This window comes from Ostrinia nubilalis, chromosome 14 (assembly GCF_963855985.1).
Source record: "Ostrinia nubilalis chromosome 14, ilOstNubi1.1, whole genome shotgun sequence".
Lineage (NCBI taxonomy): Eukaryota > Metazoa > Arthropoda > Insecta > Lepidoptera > Crambidae > Ostrinia > Ostrinia nubilalis.
Window position 1 is genome coordinate 10963782 of NC_087101.1, and position 26432 is coordinate 10990213.

The 26432-nt window shown below is 36.8% G+C and overlaps 1 protein-coding gene across 1 annotated transcript in view; it reads left to right on the forward strand.

The window, feature by feature from the left end:
• LOC135078164 (disheveled-associated activator of morphogenesis 1) overlaps nt 1-26432 on the forward strand; it is an 85332-nt gene that overhangs the window by 25955 nt on the left and 32945 nt on the right. The window contains exons 3-4 of the mRNA XM_063972749.1: nt 2833-2991; nt 13188-13316. Coding sequence (XP_063828819.1) covers nt 2833-2991; nt 13188-13316 — 288 coding nt within the window. The remainder of the gene's footprint in view (nt 1-2832; nt 2992-13187; nt 13317-26432) is intronic.

Below are 26432 nucleotides of genomic sequence, written 5' to 3' on the forward strand. Positions count from 1 at the left end.
TCATAACATTCGGCAGCTTAATTGCGTTCCAGTCTGGCTAATGAGTCAATATTGGGGTCATTCATCGACACGATTTTAATCATTCGCCTATCCGTTTGTAATTGTATCAACGTAGTAATGAGTCAAAAGATTTTAGATAACAATTGATTGATATTATAGGACATTGTCTGATATAATTAGGTCATTTTCAGTGTAATTACTTATTGTTACATGTCATTGGAGACGAAACAAAGTAACCTAGCTAGAACACTTAAAAGGAGCTGGATTAGATCGACCGCGATCTAGTTTGTAAAAGCGATTTGCGGTATATTAGCTTAATCAACTTTGCGATCAAGGTCGTCTCAGGCATCGATATTCGGCCGCACATCAATGCCACCTGTTCGAGCATTCCGCCGTTGTCGTGTTCGAGTTCACTTTCACTCGCACATCCTAGTGCGCGTCCCGACAACACCCGCTACGTGAGCCCCGTGCTGATGCCGACCTGCTGACACACTGCCGCTGCCTCCTGCGTCTGCGCAAGCAAGAAAGTGCTCGAAGATCGCCATTGTTGGATTCGTTACACTTTTGTTTTGCTTTCTGAATAACTATTGTTTGACTTTCGTGTGATTCTCTAAATTGAAAAAGGTGTGTAAACTTTGATTTATGCTCAATTTAGACTCGGAACATTGGATTTGGAACTCATAAGACAATAGCGGCTTTTGCAACATAAATCGTATCTGCATCTAAGTGTGGCCGATCGAAAACTGCGCAAGTTAATGCAAAAGCGGTTATAAGTGGAAACATCTGAGATTTCGACGTTTATCATCCATTTGGATCTGAGTCGCAACAGTTCAGTAAATGTCGAAGCAAAAGTTCAAGTGAACAATAGTGGCGGGCTGATGCCTTGTGTTGAAATGGAGCCAGCTATCAGGCCTAATCATCGTTCCACGGGTGTGCATAAATTAAACCCGGTAGAATTTGGGTCATAAATACGAAATGGTTATTTAATAGTAATAAATTCACTCGCCAATTTTTGAACTACATTTAAATGTTTTATGCAATCTAAACGATTTTTAAACATGTGACACAGATGGTTCTCATCGTTAGCATCAAAATGATGTAACGTTTTCAAATATTTATATCGTCTTACCCAATAACATTATTCAATACCAAAACAGTTTCGTGTTAATGGCTGTATTAACGTATTGTATTTATTCCAGTTCCCTATGCTTGTGCTTTGTAGACAAAAAATCCCAACGTAACTAGCGAACTTCCTTGGTAGTTGCGTCAGCTCCGGCTGCAAGAAAGTAATCAAACGTTTTCGCTTTTCCAGCATCATATCTGTTTATTCCGTTTGTTTGTATGCGACTATCCGTTATCCGCGTTAAGATCGTCTGGGCCCGTATACTCACACGTTTGAATTTTTCTCATAACAATCATTAGATTGAGTCAGAGTTCAGTAGATTCCTTAAGATTGTTTAAATAATGGATATTGTTATCGTTACAATTCACAATTTTGCAGGACCTGTCTCCTTTTCTCACAAATTACCTAGGTACTTAACGGATTCTTAATCTTGTGATCAAGTTCTGTAGCCATGCCAAATATTTCAGGCTGAGCAGTGTCCTTGAACCCTGTTTAGTAATAAGATTACGATAATAGGGGTAGGTACTAACACCTACGACTAAACACAAGCCTGTATTCGTAATACGGGCTCACTCTTACCGTCAGATCACCGTTAGCGGAGGCGTCAAGATGTTCCGTTACGTTGCGTCACCGTTCCGTTTATAAAATCGCGTGTTTACAATGTTACGGTTGTTACGCGTGTCCTTGACTGATATTATCTTCATCTCAGTGCATTGCATGCTTAACGATTGTTTCGGCTTCTGTTGCATTTGCAATCTGATCTACTTTGGAAGGTGCAACGACTTTAATTTTAATATTTAAACTCAAACTCAAAATTATATTTATTTGGTAATAATAGCACACAGCACAATATTACTGGGAACAGTCAACAGTAGATACAGAATGTGTTGAGTACTGTTATGTAAAGAGAACAGATTTAATAGGTTTGTTTTGATTCTTCAAGCTATGGACTTGCTAAGGTGCGAATGATCTATGACTTACATAATTTTATTTGCATACACTCGATTGATGATATTAGTCGTAAAAATGTTCGCATTTTAATAGCCTGATTAGATCGTTTCCTGATTTATTGGAGTAAATTGAAAGTTACGTGATATCGAGTTTAGCCTTTTAGGATGATAAGTTGCAGCAGGTCTTCATGGTTTTACCTAATTTGAATAAACTTTCACAATTATTTACACTTTCTCAAGTTAGGAAATTGGTTTCCTTGTAAAACCATAAGTAGATCGATAAATAGTGTTTTAACACAAATTGTCTTGAAAAACTAAAAAGGAAATCAATTCCTTCGAAAAAGCAAAAAGTCTCTCTTTAGAATAATATTGAGATAATATGGACTATACAGAAATAGGTAGACAAGTCACAGAATTACAATGAGGCATGTGAATTCACAAAATGATATTGTTGGCAGTCCTTTTCTGACAAATTAATACGGCTTTGTAAGAGTAAAATAATCTTATGGTGGATCTTCAAATTCGAAGCCATTAATTCTTTATTCGTCTACAATTCTAAATAAAAACCCGACCAGTGAAGGCCAAGTTGATGACACTAAGGCTGACTTGCATCATCTTACTTTAACCGTAACTATAAGCATAACCGGTATTTTTGTATGGAGTTTGACAGACTTTTTACGTTTGTTATAGTAAAAATAAGATGGAGCATAGGCTGTATTAAAGAGTATGGTAATAAAGAATTGTGTTGTTTGTCCACAGGGGCTACCGTCGTGGTCCCGCGGTCTGGAGGCGGCGGAGGCGGCGCGCGCGCGCCTCGTGCGCTGGGCGTGCGGGGAGCCCCCCGCGGAGCCCGAGCCGCCCCGCAAGAAGATGCCGCATGCGCTCCGGCGCCGGTGGCCGCTCTGCCCTTGCTTGCAGGTGAGATACTTCAGCATTACATCTAGGGACTGCGCAAATGTAGACACTCTGTTACCGATACTACGAGTACTACGACACACCATAAAAAAACCGAGTCGTTGTATGGTGTCCAGTGGAAGCAACTGTACACAAAAAGTATCTAGATCTGTGCAGCCTCTTGTGGTGAATATAGATTAGACCATATACATATAACAGAACAAAGGGCAACGAGCTGGTCTATGAAATGTCTAGTGTATCACTCGGTCACAAACCAAATCCCAAACATTTTACCTGTATTGTAGCATTCGCAAGAATGTTACATTACATAGAAATGCTCTAGTCTATACTTACCTTTAAGGCACGAGCAGCAATAGGGACATAACATAATAGGCAACCCAAGCATTCAATGCAGTTAAATTGCTTGAGCATCTACGTCAGCTGACTAGATAAAACTTTCCCAAAATCAACTACCGATTTGAGCTTTTTAACTCAAAAAAAAAAACTTTCCTCTGAATTCGAAATTTGGTAAGTATCGCTAACAGTAGTTTTGTTCTATTTAGTACAAGTAGGTACACGTTTCGCGGCAAAAGCTCACAGAGAAACCACCGACTTCAGTTAAGCCCAAACGTGAGGTTAACGGCATGGCTCCAAACGTTTAGAAAACGATAAACAAACTTGCCATAGAACAATAAAATCGCTTAGCCTTTGTAAACAATTTGCCCGATGGCCTTAAACCTAAGGCTGTACGTCAAAAGTGAAATGCCTGACCTCAACTGAAAACTTGAGTTCAATCATTCCTGCGGTGGGTCGGTGAAAATAGAAAGCAAATATTTTATTCGGTAAAGTTGGCTTCTCCCCGTGAATTGTTATGGCTAGATAATAATTATGGGTTTGAGGAGATATTCTGGTGCGATATGGACAAGAAGGGTTATGGCGCGAAATCTTGAACCCTGTTATGTTCTAGGTAGCTTCTTATGTTTTCTTTAAAAAATACATTATACTACAGTCGTTTTCCTAGGCACGATGTAATATCATTGGGTAGTTATTAGGGAAAATAATACCACCTCGACAAACTCTTCTTTATGTTGTAAAATTTTGAGCCAGATTCTTAGAAATTATTTAAAAATAGCAACTTTGTCTCGCGGTTATCGGTCAAGTTATCTTATCTCCTGTTGGTAAGTATTTGCAGTTGCGCTTGTTTATTACTCACCTTACATATTTTCCTTATAACTATCACTAAGCATTGTTGCGTTTTATTTATCCTGGAATTATGTGTTACAAGATTTTAGACAAAGTGGAATTCGTGTAAATCATTATTCAATTGGCCAAAACGATTTCTATCAAATTCGTGGTCACGACTCCGTTGCTTGCGAAAATTTGAGATATTTTCCTTCATTCAAGATATCCCTTGACCTTGGCAAGTATACCGCTATAATATTCTCAAGTGCATCGTTCCGTGACGTATCGCATTCAATCAAGTAAAGTGACACCGAATATCGCGTACGGCCTGATCACACGATATCAGCGCGTGCTACTTTCTCCACTACACTGGCTTCGACCAAGGGCTTTGATTAATCATGGGACGTTTCCTAACACTATAATTAATAACTAAAATTATTGTTGCACAACTCGAAAAGACGCCCGAAAATTTTCACTTCCACAATTTTATACCACCCACGGAGTAATTTGCGTCCATCTATCATTTGGGCGCACTATGAACCAAAAGCCCAATCTAGCTGGACAAAAAGGGTCATCGCATATCGTTCATTCGTTTAGCAAAAACGATAGCTTAATAACCAGAGGTAACGATTCAGTCATTATTTTCAGCAACTATCCTCTGATAATTTAGTAATTGTAAGACAAACTTGAACAAGTGAGTATTTTTCGATCAAATTATTCACTTTCTTGAGGTTGATATATCAGTGTCTCCTGATTAATTCTAATACAATTGTCAAAATGTTTGTTATGGATCGTGAAGTAGAAGGTACGTATTACATATTAAACCAAAAAAATATTCCTAAAGCCTATTAATTAATTAAGATACATGTAGAAATAAAATGAAAATTCGTATTTTTTCACGTTTTTCTGTATTTGCGAGACCAGGAACTACATGTCCCCTCATGTCCCCGGGCTGGATTTTTTATATGAAGTAGCCACATATGTGAGCTTCAAAAAATAGTAGGTTGTAGACAGCACACTGAAGCACAACTTTGATTTTTTTGCAGAAAACGTAGTGGCGGTGACCCGAAGCGAGTTTTATTACGAATGGTTAAAACACACAAAAACAATACAATTTCAGGACTATTCGATTATTTCTTAGATAGATAAGACTAAAAAGAGGTTATGGAGTGTTGTTTAAGAAACATTATAAAGAATTTAGTCAGATTAGCTCAAATTTGGTGAAAAATGGGTTCAGTTTGGTAAAATTGGGGACGATTTTGTGACAAGGCCGATTGGTGTTGAATGTCTGAATGGTGAAAACTTCAAATTGATACACGTATTTTGCATCCATCTACGTCATCTTCGGAAAGTCAATATAGTACTTCAAGTCCTGGTCGCCCAAAGATTGACTTCGTCCAAGCCGCGTTCAAAACAAAAAGAAGACGCAACGAGTTGACGATTTATGTAAGTCCTGCTGTACCTACTGACGCTTTGGTAATGGCCGGCCAGGTATTGTTATAGTTTTATTTAATTTCCATTATTTATTAACCAGCTGTGCTCGCGTCTTTGTATGCGTAAAAATAGTTTGAATAATACTTCCCGTTTTTGCAAAATTTTTCTTTACTGCTCCACCCCTATTGGCTGTAGGGTGTTATATCGACTAATGCCTTTCTTGATAAATGGGCTATCCAATACAAAAATAATTTTTCAAATAGGGCTGTAGCTTAGTTCCTGAAATTAGCGCGAAACAAACAAGGTCTTCAGCTTTGTAATTTTCAGTATAAAAAGCCATCTTTAAAAGTACTTAGGCTTAGGTTTAGTATTATACCTTAGTACTTTTACAGAACTTATGCAAAGATGTTAAAATATCAAGCACCAGTATAAAAAAAACAATAATTTACCTTAGCTAACAAGTCCAGTTTAACTAGACCTCCATACACGTACAAAATGTTTAATAAAGAGGGTCAGCTTATACTGGTTTATAGTTTTATCATTATTAAAAGCTTTCTGTTCATTTTTTTTAACATATTATATCAAAGTAAGAGTTTTTAAAGCGTTTAGTACCTATTCCAAGCCTTAAATAATTTTGTCCAGCTAGATTGGCCTTTTGGTTCACAGTGGGGCGTTTAGAATTGATTTAAAGAAGAATTAGGAATTTTTTCTTAAAAAAATTACCAGGAAATAAAAAAGTGCAAGGTTTGAGCAATCTAATAAAAGTTTTCAATGATCTACGTTTTCATATGAATCTAGATCAACTACACGATGTTTTGGGAGATAGATATTCAATAACTTACTTGTTAAATGTGACTTTTCTTTTCTGAACGACAGTAAAACGGTTCGTCTCACGCATCATTTTCTCACCAACTTCGCAGCAAATGCATACGAGAGCAATTAACAAGTTTGTAAATGGTGAAAGTAATGTAGAATTCGGTTCATCAGTTCCTGCTCTTTTATCGGATTCTACTTTTAATGGCGATAGTTTAAACTGCCTATTTTTATTACAGATATTTTGTTGTGTAATATGCCAATATTTCTATCGTTACCTACTACCTAGTTGTTATTTTCGTTTGATTCATCTAAAGTTCAAATTTCCCTAAAGCTAAATTAATAAAATGGAAAGTAAAAATTCGGTTCCAAGTATTCGCACAATAAACTCTGGTAAACTGTCGAACCTGTTGTTGACTTACTTTAGAAATTCGCAGACTACATACAAGGTGCCAATGGACTTGACCTTTCGACAAAACAAGCGACTTATTCAAATTAGCTAATAAGGATATCAATATTGCCGGGGCAGAGGTCGGAGAGATTACACTGTTCTGGTGAATTGTACTTTCTATTAGGAAACCTCCTTAATGATTGATGATCAGCTTTTGATTGCACCGGGCTCTGATCGACTCGTAATTATAGGTACGTTTGAAGCATCGTTATTAATTCATTCGATGAATATGAGTTTTCGATTACTACGTGATGCCGTCATTAGGTTTAAAATTCTCAATATTTCATCCTTAGCTAGTTATAAATCAATTTTAGTTTTAATCCAATCATTCAGGTTTACAACATGCTATGCAAGAGCTAAATGCAATATTAAAGATTTCTAAATGCCTGTTAAGTAGCCAAAGTTGTGTATTATGCAAGGAAAATAGCAGCATTTACTGCGGTTGTCAATGTGTCAATTTCCCTGAGGGTCTGTCATTAAATATTTCAATTCAACCATCATTTCTCGATTACAACATTCTGTATCAAGTGTTTTATGATAATCATGTCGTTAGGGGAATTATGCGATCAATTTCTGACATTTAAAGCGCATCTTAAATGTTAAAAGTGGTGTTTGATAAGCGTTGAATGGTCAGTATTCATAGTGACCATAAAATCGCCATTAGTTCCGTATTAGTGACCTACTGTTCGTGATCCATCAGTACAATAAACACAGTATAACTAAGACAGACAGGTTACTCAATAAAAAAAAAATATGTACTTTATTTTGCAGTTTTGTATCAGTATAGTGCAAACTTTCCGAAAGATCGGTCAATTAATCAAAGATCCAATTATCGAGTTCATCATCTCGGTGGTCTTCAATTATGTCCCATTTCTAGCTTAAATTGTACTGGCTGTTCTTTCTCTAGCTACTAGAACGCGGACGGAATATTCACAATAGCACACGATTCACTATGGCCATCAGCAATTATATCAGTTCTTTGACTATTCATGACTTTGGCGAATGTGTTATTCCTAGTTTATCAATTCCTATCGCGTCACCAACGTGTTAAGCGGCAGGTAATTAGTTGCTTAGTAAATTAACTCTAGGCTTGTTATCTATTATTATTTGTAGTTGAGTGACATCTGTGGTTTTCCTTATATTGTTTTAAGATTATACTATTTATTCCTTTTAATGGAAAGGTATATTTTCTGAAGGAAATTCCAAATTATGGACCCTTTACCTTTAGTTTGGAATTATGAAATCTACCTTAAGAGAATTTTGCTTTAAGTTCAGATTGGAAAGAGGTACCATTAAACTGGCAAGCGGATTACATGGTTACTAGAAGCATCCATCTAACTCAAATAACTGTAAGCACAATAGGTTTCAGGGCCAGCCCTGCAGGTTCTAACAAAGACCGGTCCGCTTTGGAAAGCGGCGAGCATCCAATATGTCGGTCAGCCAATAAATATTTATCAACGACCGCGAGAGATGCGATTTTCGGGACACGTGCGCCCGCGCATCGACGCGAATAATTCACAGATGCAGGGATGTCAATTTACTAAAGCAAACAAAAAAGCTAAGCACCCCTAAATTAAATAAAGATCGAGTTCTAGTTCCGAGAGCAACAAAAATACTAGACACCCCTAAGCTGAAATAACTATCAAGTTGTTCTAGTTTCGAGACAAACAAAACAAACTGGGCTCCCAAAATCCAATATGTTCTACTAGCCTCTAGTTAATATCTATGCCATTTTGAATTTTAATTAGGTATTTAACTATCTTATTCTCAAAGGTTTTGAATTTTATACACGCAAACTCAATTCAATACCTGGAATAGAGGTAATAACTGCTGAAAATTTGGAAAAATCTTAGGGCGATCTGTAGTACTTCTAAAAATGTTAATATTCTTTCTCAAAGAAAACTTTCCGTAAGTAGCCCTGCATGAACAATTCCGACCAAAAGCGATCACGCCATATTTGTAACTTTTACCAAATTGCACTTTAATTTAAGAGCCGAGCAATTCAAAAACTCGTTTCGCCCGATTTTTTGTTAAATCACTTTTTAACAAGTTATTGCCTTTTATCGGACTCTGCCATCTCATCCGATTCGCTACCGTTGTCGTGACTTTATTGTGAAGGAAACATTGTGATTTTAAAAATGTATACTGTCATGGTCAATGCCAAGTTCTGACAGGTATAGGAAAATACTATTTGTGATGTTATCAAAGCGTTTGTTTGATAAAATTTTGATTGGCAGGCTGTTTATCAAATTGGTGAAATAAACGCTCTGATTGGCGTTTTGAATGCTACCATTGATGTAGCCGTCGTGAGTGAATGTTGGGTCAACAATAATTGAATTAACAGATGCGTGATCAGAACTGCACGTCAGTCAGACAATTGGAACAGTTAAGAAGATCTTTTTTGTTATCTCCAAACATTTCGACATAGTAGGACAATTGTATGCCTATTCAAAAACAGATCAGCTATTCTTTAAAGGTCAAAGGGCAGTTTAAAAGTTGAAGGTTTAGAAAAAGGTACCGTAAGATCTGATAATGTTAAATAAGCTTATTGTATCCATATCAAACCAGATAACAGGAAATTGCCTTAATAACAATTTAAGTTACGAACTTTAATCTAAGAGTTATTCTTGCAACTAAGATAAAGAATTATCTAAATGGTTAGGTAAATTCAATAACGTTGATCTGTCTTTAAGTTTGAGAACATTCTTCGGTAACGATAATTGCTTACTTATTGACCCTTTGCTCATCGGCAGCGAATGAATTATTATTAATCATACTAGAACGAGACAATACTATTCGATAAAGGTCGGAAGTAATTACGGTTCAGACGGCGAGATGCACTCGCCCTGTTCGGGACAGTTTACCGGCCGGAGTGTCATATTAGTCACGTGGGGTCACACACCGACTGCTGACCAGTAATAAAATTGTACGTTCGGGTGCGCGTACGCATACGCTGTGTACAAAAACATGAGTGCAGGTGCAAAGAAATCGGATAAGAGTTACTTCTCGTTGAAGAGGCGGCGGAAGGTGAAGCAAACTGTAAGTTCATCAGTCAGTAGGATGGACCGTGGGCTTAACACATAGTTTTGGATTCCTTGTGGTGCTTTCTAGAGTTGTTACTTTACTTGTGGATATGCAATAAAAACTCTTGGTGCACTATGAGTCTTGGACCATACCTAATATTGCAGTGATGTTGATTGCTGTGGATGATACTAAAAACGTCTAAAGGCCTCCCTTTGATGTAGTGATGAGCAACTGTGGAAAGTTACACCACACGTAGCCCGAAACACGTGCCTGCTTTCAACTTTTATATTTCTTGATTTTATCATGCAATACTTATTATGTTTTTGTGTTTCAAAAATCATAATAACGTGGATTCAAGATTTGGTTATCTTCTTTTATGTAGGTATATTCATTATTCATTGGCAAAATTCTTCGAAAAGAAATTAAAGAAATCGTGACGTGAGTTATAAGCAATACTATTTTGTTTCATCAAAGCTCAGCTAGCTCAGTGAAATCCTTTTATGTGAATGTTTTATTTATGATTGCCCATGCGCACGTTTTCCCAGGAACGTCAGGGTATGTGTGCACAACTACTCACAGTGCTCACTCGCCTGCAGTGTGATTTGTAAATATTAATGTTACTAATAACATCGCCCTTAGCGTCGTAAATGAAATTGTTAGCTCGTCTGCGACGGTGATGTCACGGACGAAAATACTGGCGCTTGTTCTTTAAGAGTTGCCAGGGTTATCACTTTTCACAAAGAATCTGATAAAAGGCAAATCAAGGGTATTTTAAGCAAACTATTCAGTAAAGTTATCTGTGTACCTATACCCTTGGCAAATGTTTACCAAAATGACAGGTACACTAAAGTTGTCGTCCATACCTTTGGTCAACGTTTACCAAAATAGCAGACAGTTGTTGCTTTGGTGCGTTCTCAAATCATTGTGCCTTTATATTATCATGGCCATCATAGTTCTATTATTATCATGACTTTTAGTTTCGCTGGCCATAGTTATCAAAATAACACCATTTCAATCGGTTAGTACTCATAGGCATGGAATTTATTTATCTGATGTTATTTCTGGTATTCGTTCTAAGTCTTGTCTGAACCTTACGTTACATTTGAATTTGCAATAATTTAAGTTTCCATTTAACTGATCTCAAGAAGGAATAAAATACAATTTTGTATCGAGTCATAAATATTAAATAAACATTTAATTTTATTTCCATCATAAACATCGTTAGCGTTTTACGAGCTCTATGTCATTAAGATGTTTACTCGCACCAACTGTTTGATAAGCCCCAGTCAAGACACATATTTGTTCCTTTGTTAAACAAGTTAATACTATAACACTTTCTTCCTGCCAGATCCTTACTCGTTTAGTTGTTATTCTGCCATGATTTCTGTTATTTCTCGTTTTATTTTTGGAATCCATATGCTTTGCTTTTCAAAGATACTCTTATGATTTGCTCTCAGATCTCAGAGAATTATCGGCTTGATCTTCACTTTCCATCAGGTGAGATGCAGCTCAAGAGTTTCCTCGTCGTGGATAAAAAATAGCGATATTATTAACACAACAATGACGTTATATGCACCGAAACTCCAGAAGCCGAAAGCTAAGTTGTTATTAAGATTGGGGCAAGGAATGGCAGGTTATGATGATGATAATGATGAAAATAACTTGTACATATTTTTCTTGTATGAATCTTGTCAACCCTGCCATCTCAATGGGTTAGCGACGCCTGACAGTTCAAAGAACACAGTCGCGGCCGGCGCCCGCGCACCGAAACTGAATTGTGACTCATAACAATGAGGATCGTAATGCATCGGGGTTGTTTTTCTTTTTTTGCACTTTATTAGGTGCATATTGCTTTACAACCAGTTATTAAGTCTTCCTGTCATAGTCCAAAAAGAATGTATTGTGGACTCTTCTTTTTTATTTAAGTTTGAAAATTATACCTTTCCTAAATAAGATGACCACACCTAAATTCTGACGGGACTTGCACACTTCCAAAAATGAAAATCCACTGTTTTTAAAATTCGTATAAAATATTTTACCTTCTTCTTCTTGTTGTGTCAACAACAAACCTATACAGTGTCAGCCCAAAATCTCGCTACAAGAGTGGCGTTATCAGTAACATTCATTAAATCTTCCTGCGTTCAGTTGTAATAATAAGTTGAAATATTACACTAATATAGGTAATTGTCAGAACGTTATTTTAAGTTTTTAAGCACAACGTTAGTTATAGCGTTCTTTGTACAACTTACACTTATTATTTACTGTCTGAAGACGGGTTGCGTAATGTATTGAATACCTGCAATAATAACGATGATGCTCCGATCGCGATTATCTCACATGTAATCTGAATCGAATGTTTATGTATCGAGCGTTATCAAGAATTACAATTGCAAATGTAAGCTTTGTATAAAAGGTTTTTGCCTCGCCTGTCGCTTTCCTTATTTGTGATATTTGCGTTCTCTTTATGGCAACTACTTGCTTCTTCCTCGTCGGTATTTCTGGGATTTAAATTGCAATTTTTACCGCGTCCGTCATGTAGCCTTATTTATTGCAGCCAAATTCTGCACGCGTTGATTTATCTTTTCAGTTTATTTTAAATGGTTCCATTTTAAGTGTAAAATATGAGTAAATCTTATTTGAAATTTAAAAATAAAAGAAATTCAAGTCTGCATTTATACACCAGGTTGTGATGTCCATTGAACCTGTTTTTAATTGCATAATCTCCAATTCTCGATCGTGATCATTATCTTTAATGAAACTAGTAGTAGGTATTATTATTAGAATTTATAGCATAGCATGATCTAATTGCATTCTCATCACGTAAGCGCTATCTAGCGATTTTTTCTTTTGCTAGGATAATCTTTTGTTATGCGCTGTATTCGCATATTATTTATTGATAGGATTATGTAGAAATTGTTTATTGCGTTCGAGATGACCTGTGCTGATCCTAAAAATCATCTTCAATAACTCTGGCAAACTTTATAAAAGTACCGATATTTCGCATGTTCATTGTGCTGATGATATAGATTCTTCTAGATCTCTATTAGGTATATCGCATGCACCAGCTTTGGCCCGCAGCTCCGCCTCCGTTAATTTCGGTCTGTCACAGAATGTCTTTATCCATCTATATTCCATAATCTATAGGGTAAATTCATCAATGATAATGTAGAATTCTATTGGTGAGAAATTTTTTTAAATTGGTCCAGTAGTTTAGTATCCTATTCAACACAACTGCACAACAAATCTTTCCTCTTTATAATATTAGTGTACGAACCTCATCGTTAACAATACTAATCTTATTATTATGTTGTTCCAGAATGACGAGCCCCCCGAAATCACGTACTGCGTGGTGGGGGGCGAGGGGGGGCTGGCCTTACAGGCCGTCACCCCCACCCACCCCATGCCGCCCCAGGACGAGTTGGACGCCAAGTTCGCGGAGTTGGTGGTAAGTTCTTTCATCATCTTCAAAATTTTCCAACCTGTGAACTTTTATTAGGGAGTAATTTATGTTTGTATGAAAAATTATAAATACCTAGCTAGACTCTTAACCGAATGTGTTTGGCCATAGGATACTTTAATTCAAGTGTAGTATAGGCAGGTAGAGATCCAGTTATAGATACTTTTGACTGAAAATAGGTTCATGGAAATTTGGATTGATATCGCATTGAGAATGCCTAAATTAAGCACAATTGAAATAAGTAATGCAGGTAGTGAAACAGTACTCGTACATATCTGTCAACCTGTGCCTACAAAAGACCAAAGTAGACCTGTGTCTACAAAAGACCGAAGTAGGCCTCCTACTGTTATATTTATTCGTTCGCCAACAAATACTTGTACCAAAAGGCTTGAAACGACTCAGCCCGTTTATGGTTGGCGTCGAATGCATCGATATCAACAATTTAGGTGCTAGAAGCAGATCTTGAATCTACATTCATTACTTGTCGAAATACGAGAGAAAACGCGCTTGAGAAAATCCGCTAACTCGTTTAACCACTCCTAAAGTGTCCAGTTTATGATAATCAAGATAATAAACACGCGTGAGTAAGTATCGATTGAAGCAAAGCCTTGTTCGCACTGGTTGAGTAATTTAGTAGAGTAACTCGCCTTTAGTAACTAAACTACTCGCTACTGATCAAAAAAGTGGTCGCGTACTGTTACCAGTACCAGTTTGTACGCGTGGATGCCGTTTTACCCTCTTAGGGGTGGAGCTTCGTAAAATCTTAGTAAGCACCTACGTTCTAAAAGGAACCCCAATACAGAATTTGAGACTCCTAGCTCACTCATCACGAAATCTCAGAAACCACACTTGGAGTCAGTCAATCAGTGACCTTTCGCTTTATAGAGATTAGTGACTTTTATGAACTCGACTAAACCACTCGGTTCGGAAATGAGCGAATGACCAGGGACACGTGCTGGTTTGGGGTGCTACTCAAATGTCAAAATAAAACAAAATAGATTTTCTCGACTTTACAATTTAGCAACCTACTCGACTAAATTTTTGGTGTTCGGACACGTTTAGCTACTAAATTACTGCCAACTCGACTAAATTACCGACCAGTGCGAACAAGGCTTTATTTTATAGATCGGTTATGAAAGTAAATTACGGTTTGATCACAGCATCAGTGAGCTCCGTAATAGTTTTAATTTGACACATTTGTCTTGCACCATTACTCTCGATATTTATTGAAATATTCATGTTTGTTTGATCAGCGGCTATCATCGCTAATTGAGTTAGCTCGTTTAATGGTAAAACTGCTTCGTTGATTAGCTTCCATTTGAGATTGAGCGCTGTTTCCACCTTAATTATATGAATAGTCTTTGATTTTATGAAGTTTAACAAAAAACGTGTTTTATTATTATTTCCTTATGTAGGTTATTCTTGAGTGCTAAAATGATCAGTGTATATTTTATTGTTCATTTTTATTTAGGGTAGTAACTATTATGATATACCTTACCTAATCATTATTTATTACTATAATTGGCTTTATTATTTATTTTACACTACTGTTAGTATGAGTAGAAATACTTATAAAAATGGAACCAAACGCTTGTTCTAAATACAATAACACTTTTCATTGTCTCGAAAAATTCTTTCCATAATCAATATTATTTGTCATGAAAGGACGTTGAGACAATGATCTCACTCCTCCAACAATCAGTTGCCTCATCAGAATGTTAATAACGTTTCTCAAAACATGAAACTGTGAGTTTTCATAATAACTCCTTCGGCAGGTACCGCATGTAAAGGTGCATTCACAGCGACTCTTTTTTATGGTTTTTCATTTTCATCACGACACGTTTACGTACGTTTCATAGACGACAATACTAAAGTTCTAATATTCTATGATATTATGAAATAAATTTGGGTCACTAACCATCCTAATTGCATCCATGTTTACTTACCTATACGTTGAAGCAGGTACAGTTTATGTTAATGACATCAGCTGGATTCCTTTGCACACCAGAAGTTAAAAAGATGAAGCTTATCTTAAAAATAATTTCTCTAATTAATACTCAGTGAATTCTTTCAATGGTACTTACAATCTACAGCATTCGGGATATTGAAAAAACTCTTTTAGTGCATACAGCACATTTTCGGAAATAACTACAATTTTCATTAAAATGATTTACCAAATTAACATCGGTAGAGTTCTTTCAATGGTACTTATTTCTGATGCTGAGAAAAGACTTGAATGTGTTTTCTTCTGATAGGATGAAACTACAATTTCCATTAAAAAGAATTCATTAAAATCAGTACAAAATAAACTTTGACTCTATGGTAGACGTGTCCTAAGTGAAGCTCGGTTAAATTCCCATCATAGTGTGCCTAATTTCGACATTGTTCAGCCCAGCCATTACGCGATCAATCTAGACCGCGGTTAAGTGCATTAAACGAAAAGGGGTTTCTATTCTATTTGAAGAGCAATTTAGTGAATGCACGCCCCGTGTTATGCAACAACTCCTTTGATAGTGTACTAAATTGTGTTCTACTAATTGTATTTTTAAGAAAAGGAAAATTTTTGACGCTTAAAAAATGTAGAGAACTGCCGAGAAAGTGATTACATTTTTCCGGTGATCGTGAGTGTACATCGAAATAAGTAGGTGCTGATTTTGTTGTTAGTCGTAAAAGTTAATGAACTTTTAGTATGTTAATAAAAATTAGGTCAAATTAATGAAGAAAAATATGTACTTATAATTTCAGTTTTTCCGGAGCAGAATGTGTGTTATCGTAACTTAATTAAATTAACTTGAGTTATTTCTTTCCGCGGATAATAATGTGTCTACTTAAAAATAATTAATGTATTTATTTACTGTACATAATAGGTCACTTTCATTTTCAATATTCGGAAAATATCAGTCATTTTATTATTTCTTATTTTGTTTGACACAACATAAACAACTTGATTGTATTACAGACATATTAAGTAATATGAAAAATTGTTTACCGCAATGATATTACGTATCATATATATACCTACCTAATATGTATCAGAATGTTTTAGTGATTAGCCTGAAATTGGGTTATGTAAATGTTTTAAGTTGGTTTTTCATCCAATGTCCAGTAACGACCATTTTCTTTTCCGTGAGTTCTGCTAGTTGTAAATACCTAAACATCGAAAAGATCACACACATAGCTTACACTGTTTACCATTGAGGGCACCTGCTGTTGCGATTACTGATCTTGGAGCGAAGATATTCCAAGTGCCGAATTCAAATCAACTCTCATGGAATGAAACAAGCAATAAATTAGACCTTGCTGCTATAACATGAGGACTTTGTCATTTGTCACCACTCTAGAAATTCCATTTTCTATTTATACTAGCTTCTTCTCTTTCTTGTCCACTTCATTACTAGACGCTTTCTCACTTCATTTAATGAGCTGACGTTCCGTAGAGCCTTTCATCCGGTCCGTGTCAAAGTGTTTGCATATATACACAAGTTATCCCGTGCTAGGTGTTCTCTTGATAGATGCGATCAAGTCGCACCCACTGCCCGGTCTATACTTTCTAAACCCTAAGTAGCAGGGCTGCCAGGAAATAAACATCTTTATTATAAACGCGAAAGTGTTTACTTTTCGGCGTTCTAATCAAACGTATAGTTTGTTACGTGTAGCCAAAACGTTATATCCACTATAAACATGTAGAGTAGTTTTTCGTAAATTTTCCATTTCCACACAAAAGATGGAAAAAGAAGAAGCTGTGCTCTCTATAAAAACAGTTTTCTTTCATGATTCATTTTTAAAACGCATTGAAATCAGACGCAAGAATAAGTAGTAAAAAATGCATAAAAACGGTGTTAAAATTGATTAGAATCTACTGAAATTTGTCTTAGCCAATTTTTCGCAATTGCTATTTTTACGATTAGTATAATAGGCTGAAAGTCTCAGTGCTAACACAATACAATGTAAATCTTACAGTTGCGTTAAATTTTGTAACTTTGAGTTAATTCGACGTTAATGGACTGTAAATATTACAAAACGACACGTTGTTCAATCTTGAATGTTCTTACTCGTTTGCGTTGGAGTAGTGATATATCCAGTTATTATTCAAATAGAACGGGGTAGCCATTAATAAATGTCGATATATTACGCATTAGTGCCCATAAAACTCTCTCAGCTGAAGAAAATAGGTTATTTCTGCATACGCTGTGAAAGAAAGCATCTGGTTGTTTTTAAAAGTAAAGTTCTTCCCAATCTTTATTTTTTCTGTACCCTCCGTTTTACTTGCTGAAAGGAGTTGATACATAATTTGTTATGTTATTGTTAATATCAGTCCAAGCTTTCTCTACTATACGAGTAGATATATTATTCCAACCTAGACCTACTCCTAATATAGCCTAAGGCAATAAAGGACCCCCTCTAACGAAAGTAGCGTTTACACGAATTAGAGCCGGCGCAAATTGCCGGGTGATGCATGTCGGCGCACGCGCACGTCCCGCGTATCGCGCGTCCGATCTATCTAATGAACAGTGGCGGGCAGTAGTTTTATTTCGCTGTACGCAGTTTAGTTCTGGAAACAATTGAATTTAGCTGATGATTTTGAAAATGTTGCTTGTTAATTCATGAACGGTTTATGTCCACCAGCTAAGATTTAGCAACCGTAACCTTAACAATATTTTAGTTTACTTTATAAAGGACTCTATCAATATCATCCTTTACACTAGCTGATACCTATCATTTTTAATTTCATGGTAGCTTTATAGACCACTTTCATCCTTTCAGAATTCTATCCATGTTATCTTGGGCTCTCAGCTTATCAAATAGTTGTTTTATGTCAACAAGATCGCCAGTTTACTTTAGAATGTTATTAGTACTAGCTATGTAGTATATTGGCTAATAACAGTTCATGTGAAGAAAGTAGCATTTACACGAATTAGAGCCGGCGCGAATTGCCGGGCGATGAATGCGGCGCCCGCGCACGCCGCGCCCTATCGCCCGTCTGATCTTCTAATGAGCGGCTGTGTCCATAGATCCAGTGATAGATTTTATTAGAGAGTTAAGTAACATTTACATTGCTTAATTTATCCTTTACTAGTCCCATATTAGTTTATCAAAATTTCAATGTACCTACGTCTGTGTTTCACAGTATTTAGGATCCGTGTTCTGAATCCGTCACTAGCTGACGGATTCAGAACATAGACGATAGCATAAATCGACTTTACAAATTCGCTCCTATAGATATCTAGATTTCGAAATGAGAACTCGATGGAGAGACTGGTAGTTCGGGACCAGATGGAAGGCAAGAGAGAACGATCTCCAACCCGCTGGACAGATAAACGACATCATAAAGGCTACTGAGTCTACCATGGTCCAATGTACTCGTGACGCCTCTAACCGTCAGAAATAGAATCACATCGCCAGGAGAGCTACTCTCGGAAATGACATCGAACACCCCACCGTGTACCTCGTCAGCGCAATCACCACCACTGTGACAAGAATGCCCGACAAAGAAGACTTAATTATCTATCTATATCTATAAAAGATAAAGGTCACTGATTGACTGACTCACTCACTCATCACGAAATCTCAGAAACTACAAGTGCAAGAAGTCTAAAATTTTGAATTCCTTTTAAAACATAGATGCTTACTAAGAAACGATTTTGCAAAATTCAGCCCCTAAGGGGTAAAACGGGATCCACGCGTACGAAGTCGCGGGCGGCCACTAGTATCTATTTATTGGTTAATGACAGACCATGTGAAGAAAGTAGCGTCCAAACGAATTAGAGCCGGCGCAAATTGCTGGGCGATGCATGCGGCGCCCGCGCACGCCGCGCCCTATCGCCCGTCAGATCTGCTAATGAACGGCTGTATCCGTAGACCTACCGACAGGGGATTGAATGAGAGAAACCTTGCAAATTAAATGTTGTTTACTCATTTCACTCATGGCTGTTCTATGGTTAGGTTCTGGAATTTTCTAAATATCTAATAGACCTACCGGTGAAGAAATTATTCTTTGTTTATCTTTACTAATTAAAAAGATGAGAAGCAATTTGTGCATTAATTTACTTAAGTCTTAAATTACGTTTGCCGTTTGCCTTTAACCACAAAAATGTCTTCCTAAATAGTAGATGACCTCATCTCTAGCTAAAATAAGCGACGATGTTCTGAGTTACTGACTTACATTGTTTGTAAGAGTAAGATACATTGTACGAGTAAAAGCACTCCGTTGACAGATCAATAAATAAAGATGAATTTATTCCGCTACGCTCCTCAATATAGCCATCAATGTATGGAGGATGAACATAAATCATGTAAGTACGTACGTACGTACTATGGTCCGCCCATTCGTTTACAAACATTTGAAGCGGTAAAATTATTCGTCGGCAGGTAGCAATCAGCGTGCGTGCATACATTTCACTCGATTAAGATATTAAATTATATTATCAGGTCGTAAACAGCGGAAATTATGGGCCAACAAAATATTTAATTAGCATAGCAATCGGCTTACAGTAATGAGACGGAGATAAACAAAATTTCACTTACGATCAAACTGGTCGGCGGAGGTGCGGAGTTTCCCACACCAGGCCTTTTAACACCATGCCCCGGAGCCGTCATAAGGCGTAAGTGTGTAGTACTTACACTGCAAGTGCTCGCTTGATGACTAATAAGATAAATATTAATTTCTTTATGGACCTATTTGCAGTTTGTAGTGTTTACTGCTTACTTGTTAACACAAATCGACCTAAGAAGGATCGGAAGGCTGAAGAAGAAATAAATGAAATGAAATATGAGCTTTTGGCTACTATGACGGGACAAATTGATACGAACGGTGCCCTTTATGCTTGGAACTGCGTAGGACCTAATTAATGTAGTGAGTATTATTTTTAAAACCTGAAAAAAATGCAGTGAAAATAAGCTGACATTCTGACAACAATGTTAACCAGTAACATAATAATCAGCTGATGATATGAATATCTCAATAGAATGGCCAAACAATTAAATCCTATAGATATACCACTTGCGCAACAACTTTCACTGAGATTAAAGAAGCTGTGACAGATTGGCAGTAAGCGATGCCATGCATTGTGATTGCAGCCAGATGAGCCCGAAAGAAAACCGGACTTGACCGGTTTAGTGAATCATGTAACCGGTGTGGCTCGCCTTAAGTTAATCCCAAAACAGTTTACGCAGGGGACGATTATCGTGCCGTAAAGATTAATCTTGAAATGGAGAGAAAATTTGTGAAATAGCAGACATTCTGATTCAAAAGATGTCCATAAATCAAACATTTTCCTTTATTTCTATTTGGAAAAGTGGAAACAACAAGATAACCTTTGCTCTAAGTGCTCGATAATTTAAAATTTTAATCGTCGGCTTGAGCTACAGAATCTTATCTGCACTTTAATGAAGTTGAAAAGATTGGCGAACCCCTTACATAAACGTACACTAGATAGGACAACTTATTACCACACAACACAACCCAGTAGTAGGTACATAATTAGTCCTAGACGTTCAATACTGATTACGAGACCTCCAGACACATAAATTAATCAATACAACTATTTGCCAGGTCCATATCGCTCGGCCGATAGGTTTGCGCGACAATCACATTTTGGAGGGCACTGACATTAGTTTTTGCGAATCTAAAGTAAATTAGACTTGAAAGGAATTCACGCGAATCTAATAAAATTCACAAAAACTTGTTACAAATTAAATAACTTAGAGAAACTAACAAAAAGTTGGGGCAACGAAACTGCTGGCTATTCATACAAAGAGGTGACGAACACCAAAAATGGGAGTCATTGAGGTACTGTTAGCTTTGGTGATTGGCATATCACCGATCCATGTTTGATAGAGATGATTTGGCTCGTTTGCTATAATTGCGGCTTTCTATTGTGCCTGATGCTGAGTCAGGAATTTTTCTCCTCATGACTTGGCATTACACAGATATGTCCATTGTAAACACTTTCTCCGAAGCTTCTCCGACGATGCTGGGTGTGATTGGCATTGGCATTGCGAAGGTATCGACTTATTAATGATTTCTCTGCGTCTATTCACTAGTGTTTTCTCTTCAATATAAATCATTGTGAAGGTCTCTATCAAAAGATTTTCCACGGCCGTCAATGTATTGTTTATTGATTAGCACAAACGATCACACAATTGCCTTTTCATCAGCTGTACTTTATATCAATGTTATGATGAATGATGTTAGTTGTGGCACTGTCTGATCGACTGTTTTGAAATTTCAAATATCTGATTTTCAAATAAAATCGTTAGGTGCTATTTGTAAGGTCCCTGATTCGCTTTATAGGTACCGCTTGTCCTTGCTATGCTAATCTAATACTATCCACTATTTAAAACCACTAGTATTCATTGGAATGTGATAATTATTTTATGTAGATCATAATGATATTTGCAAGATCTTGAGCTAGAATGCTTCACTCAAGGGTCAGTGTTACTCGTTCACATTCAACTTTCAACACTAGTCGCATAGCAAGATATAGTTTTCCAGTTCATTAGTCGGCATATCTTGCATTAATTCGGTAGATATCCTTCGGATAGTCACGAACTTATTCTCATCACGCTGATTGGTTCTGTGTTGATAAAGGTAAAAGGCAATATTAATAAGGCTAGCTATGCATGTTAGTTCAATGTTGTGCAATACAAAATCTTACTTGATTGTTAGTGTAATACTTGGATGGATAAATCTTGATTAGAATAAAAATAAGCCATTTGTTAAATTATGGCAACCCAGTAACATCAAATAAACTATATAATGTTGGTACTTCTGCTAATCCGCTAATGTTGGCTCTATGTGTTTTTCATAAGTAATAAATCTCTTGCTTGTTGTCTGTTCAACCGAACGCTGTGTTTTATTAGGTTATGGGTCCAGGACGCCCGATTATTTAGAATTCGATCAGTATAACAGTACAGAATGCAGTTCTTAGATTATTCAGTTTAGAATTTGAAGAGTGCAGTGAGAAAATACTGAAAACGATAACTGTAGAAGAAAAGTAACCTCAAAATGGCTGCCAGTTCTTTTCTTATGAACGTCCCGAAGTTAAAGGGGCGTGAGAACTTCAGCGAGTGGGCATTTGCTGTGGAAAACATGCTTATTCTGGAGGGAATGTCGGAATGTATTAAGCAAGAACCTACAACAGCGACTGCAGATTTCATCGCGAACGATGCAAGAGCAAAGGCCAAGTTGGTTTTAACCATTGACCCATCACTATATGTTCACATTAAGAATGCTACGAGTTCAAGGGACCTGTGGAATAAATTGCAGACCATGTTTGATGATAATGGATTTTCAAGGCGAATATCATTGTTACGGAGTTTGATATCGATTCGCCTAGATAGTTGTGAATCTATGACAAGCTATGTCACGCAAATCATTGAGACGGCACAGAAGTTAACAGGAACCGGTTTTGCTGTGAACGATGAGTGGATCGGCTGTTTATTATTGGCAGGACTGCCGGAAAAATACTTCCCAATGATAATGGCAATAGAGCATTCCGGGATTGCCATTACTGCTGATGTAATAAAAACCAAACTTATTGACTTGGCGGGAAATGATTGTGAAGCAGGAAGTGCATTTTGGAGTAGTAGAGGGCAGCACAACAGCAACAATTACTACAAAGTTGGTAGTTCTGACAAGCAACATGGCGGAGCCCGTCCTAATGTAAACAAAACTGACAGATCGAAAATTAAATGCTACAAATGCAAACAATTTGGACATTTTATGAATCAGTGCACGCAAAACGATCAACCATCGGATAAAATAAAGACGACAAACGCTTTTTCTGCTGTGTTTTTAAGCGGCAAGTTCAGTAAACAAGATTTCTACTTGGATAGCGGCGCGAGTGTTCACATGACTCCAGATGTAAATATGGTACAGAACGTATCGAGCACAAACATCAAAGAAATAGTAGCAGCTAATCAGAGCCACATGCCAGTATTGTGTTCAGGGGATGTTGAAATCTTGACTGTTACCCCAGATTGCATGTATGAAGTCACCCTGAAAGACGTTTTGTGTGTGCCTAACCTCGCCACGAACTTGATATCGATCAGTCAGCTTGTCAAGAATGGCAATAAAGTAGAGTTCCAAGAAAATAGTTGCTATGTTTACAATAAGGCGAACAGTCTGGTGGCTGTAGCAAATCTAACTGATGGTGTGTATAAAATGGTCTTGGAACAGAAAAAGTGTTTATTTTCATCGGGTTCATCAGCTAGCAGTGAAGTCTGGCACAGACGACTAGGCCACTTGAATGTTAACGACCAAAACAAAATGAGAGATGGTGCAGTCACTGGAATATCCTACCCTGGTAATGAAGTCATCAGCAGGAATACATGCACAGTGTGTTGTCAAGGGAAGCAATCGCGCTTACCATTTGGTCATGCAGGAACAAGAAGCAGCGAGCCCTTGGAAATAGTCCATGCTGATGTCTGCGGCCCAATGGAAGTTTCTTCAATAGGCGGAGCAAGGTACTTCCTAATTTTTGTAGATGACTTTACTCGTATGGTATTTGTTTATTTTCTCAAAGAAAAAGGTGAAACTTTTAAATATTTCAAAGAGTTTAAATTCATGGTAGAAAACCAACAGAGTAAAAGAATTAAAATATTCAGGACTGATAATGGTACAGAGTTTTGCAGTAATATATTTGAAAATTTCCTCAAAGATAGCGGCATCATTCATCAAAAAACTAATGCTTACACTCCTGAACAAAATGGCTTGAGTGAGCGTGCAAATAGAACCATTGTTGAGCGAGCTCGATGCTTATTATTTGATGCAGACTTAGACAAAAAGTTTTGGGCAGAGGCAACAAATACCGCGGTCTATCTTAAAAATCGATCGACAACATCTGGACTAAATAATAAGACACCATATGAGCTCTGGACAAGCAAAAAGCCTGATTTGAGTCATGTTCGCATATTTGGTAGTAATGTTATGGTCCATGTCCCAAAGGAGAAAAGACACAAATGGGACAGTAAGGCACAGAAACATATCCTAGTAGGCTTCTCAGAGAATGTCAAAGGCTATAGAGTCTATGATCCAATCAAAAAGTGTGTGACTACAAGTCGTGATGTCATCATTCATGAGAATACTGAAAGGAGCTGCTTTACTGATTCAAGTGTATCTATTTCAGTGGGGGAGTGTGACACAGCAGAGGAGCTGGACTGTGATGAACAGAAAAATGATGCGAGCAAGTTACAAACAAAGATTGACCATAATGCACTGGATGTTTCACTTGATTATGATGACTGCGCTCAGAGTGAGTTGGATAGTATACAAACAATAATGGAGGATGTACTTGAACAGCCCGAAGACCCAGAACCAGTTCCAGTAGTTCACAAACGTATCAGAAAGAAACCAGATCGTTACGGCTGGATGGCTAATTCTAGTTTGGCATCATGTTGTGAGTCTTTCAATGATCCATCCAGCATAAAAGAAGCTTTAGAAAGTCCTGATAAAGAAAAATGGATTGAAGCTATGCAGGAAGAACTTCAAGCCTTCAAAGAAAACAATGCCTGGAGTCCAGTGAGTGAGTTACCTTCAGACAAAACTCTAGTACAGTGTAAGTGGGTTTTCAAAAGAAAAGTTAACAGTGATGGCAGTGTGCGGTTTAGAGCACGTTTAGTAGCTAAAGGCTTCACTCAGAGGCCAGGAATTGATTATCAAGAAACATTTTCTCCTGTAGTTAGACATACAACTCTCAGAATGTTATTTGCATTGTCTGTACAGCTGGGGCTCGATATAACGCATTTGGATGTAAAAACAGCCTTTTTAAATGGTGATCTTAAAGAGGACATTTATATGTTACAACCTGATGTATGTGGTGATGCAAATAACAAGAAAAATATTGTAAAGTTAAATAAAGCAATTTATGGTCTAAAACAATCTTCGAGATCTTGGTATGAAAGAGTTGAGAAATGTTTAACTGAATTGCAATTTAAGAAAAGTCATTTGGAACCCTGTGTTTTCACTAAAATAAATAATAATGTTAAAATTATTATTGCACTTTATGTCGATGATTTTTTTGTTTATTCAAACTGTAAAACTGAAACTGAAAAATTGATTTCTGTATTGAGCTCTAACTTTAACATTAAAAATCTGGGACAGGTTCAAAATTGCTTGGGAATGAGAGTTAATATTGACAAAGATTTAAATGTAATTACCTTAGACCAGGAACAGTACATTGAACAATTGTTGGAAAGATTTAACATGTCTAATTGTAAAGGAAGTAGAACTCCAATGGAATGTAAACTAGATATTGAAAAAGGTGATGTTTGTGATTCAACTATACCATACCAAGAGTTAATTGGTAGCCTTATGTATTTGTCTGTGCTCACAAGGCCTGATATATCATTCAGCGTTAGTTTTCTGAGTCAATTCAATAAATGTTATACAGAAGTTCACTGGGGTTATGCAAAAAGAATTCTTAGATATTTACAGAATACTAAAAGTAATTGTATTAAATATGTAAAGAGTAATCCAGGGCTTGTGGGGTATGTAGATGCCGACTGGGCTAGTAACTGCATTGATCGCAGATCATATACAGGTTATTGTTTTTTAATGTCAGGTTCACCCATCTCTTGGGAGAGTAGAAAACAACAAACAGTTGCCCTATCAAGTATGGAGGCAGAATATATGTCTATTACAGAAGCATGTAAAGAAGCTATATATTTGAGATCTCTATATCATGAAATAACTGGAAATTTGTATTCTGTTTTGTTATATAATGATAGCCAAAGTGCACAGAAGTTGGTGGCAAATCATGTGTGTCATAGAAGAAGCAAGCACATTGACGTAAAATATCATTTTGTTAAGGATGTTATTAATGACAAAATTGTAACTTTAAAATATTTGCCCACAACTGCTATGCCTGCTGATGTTATGACTAAATCTCTAAGTCCTATAAAGCATTATAAATGTATAGAAGGATTGGGTCTTGGAAAAATTTAAGGTTAAAAATTAAAACAAGTTTGTAAAGTTATTAGTTTATTTGCTGTAGTGGGGGTGTTAAATTATGGCAACCCAGTAACATCAAATAAACTATATAATGTTGGTACTTCTGCTAATCCGCTAATGTTGGCTCTATGTGTTTTTCATAAGTAATAAAT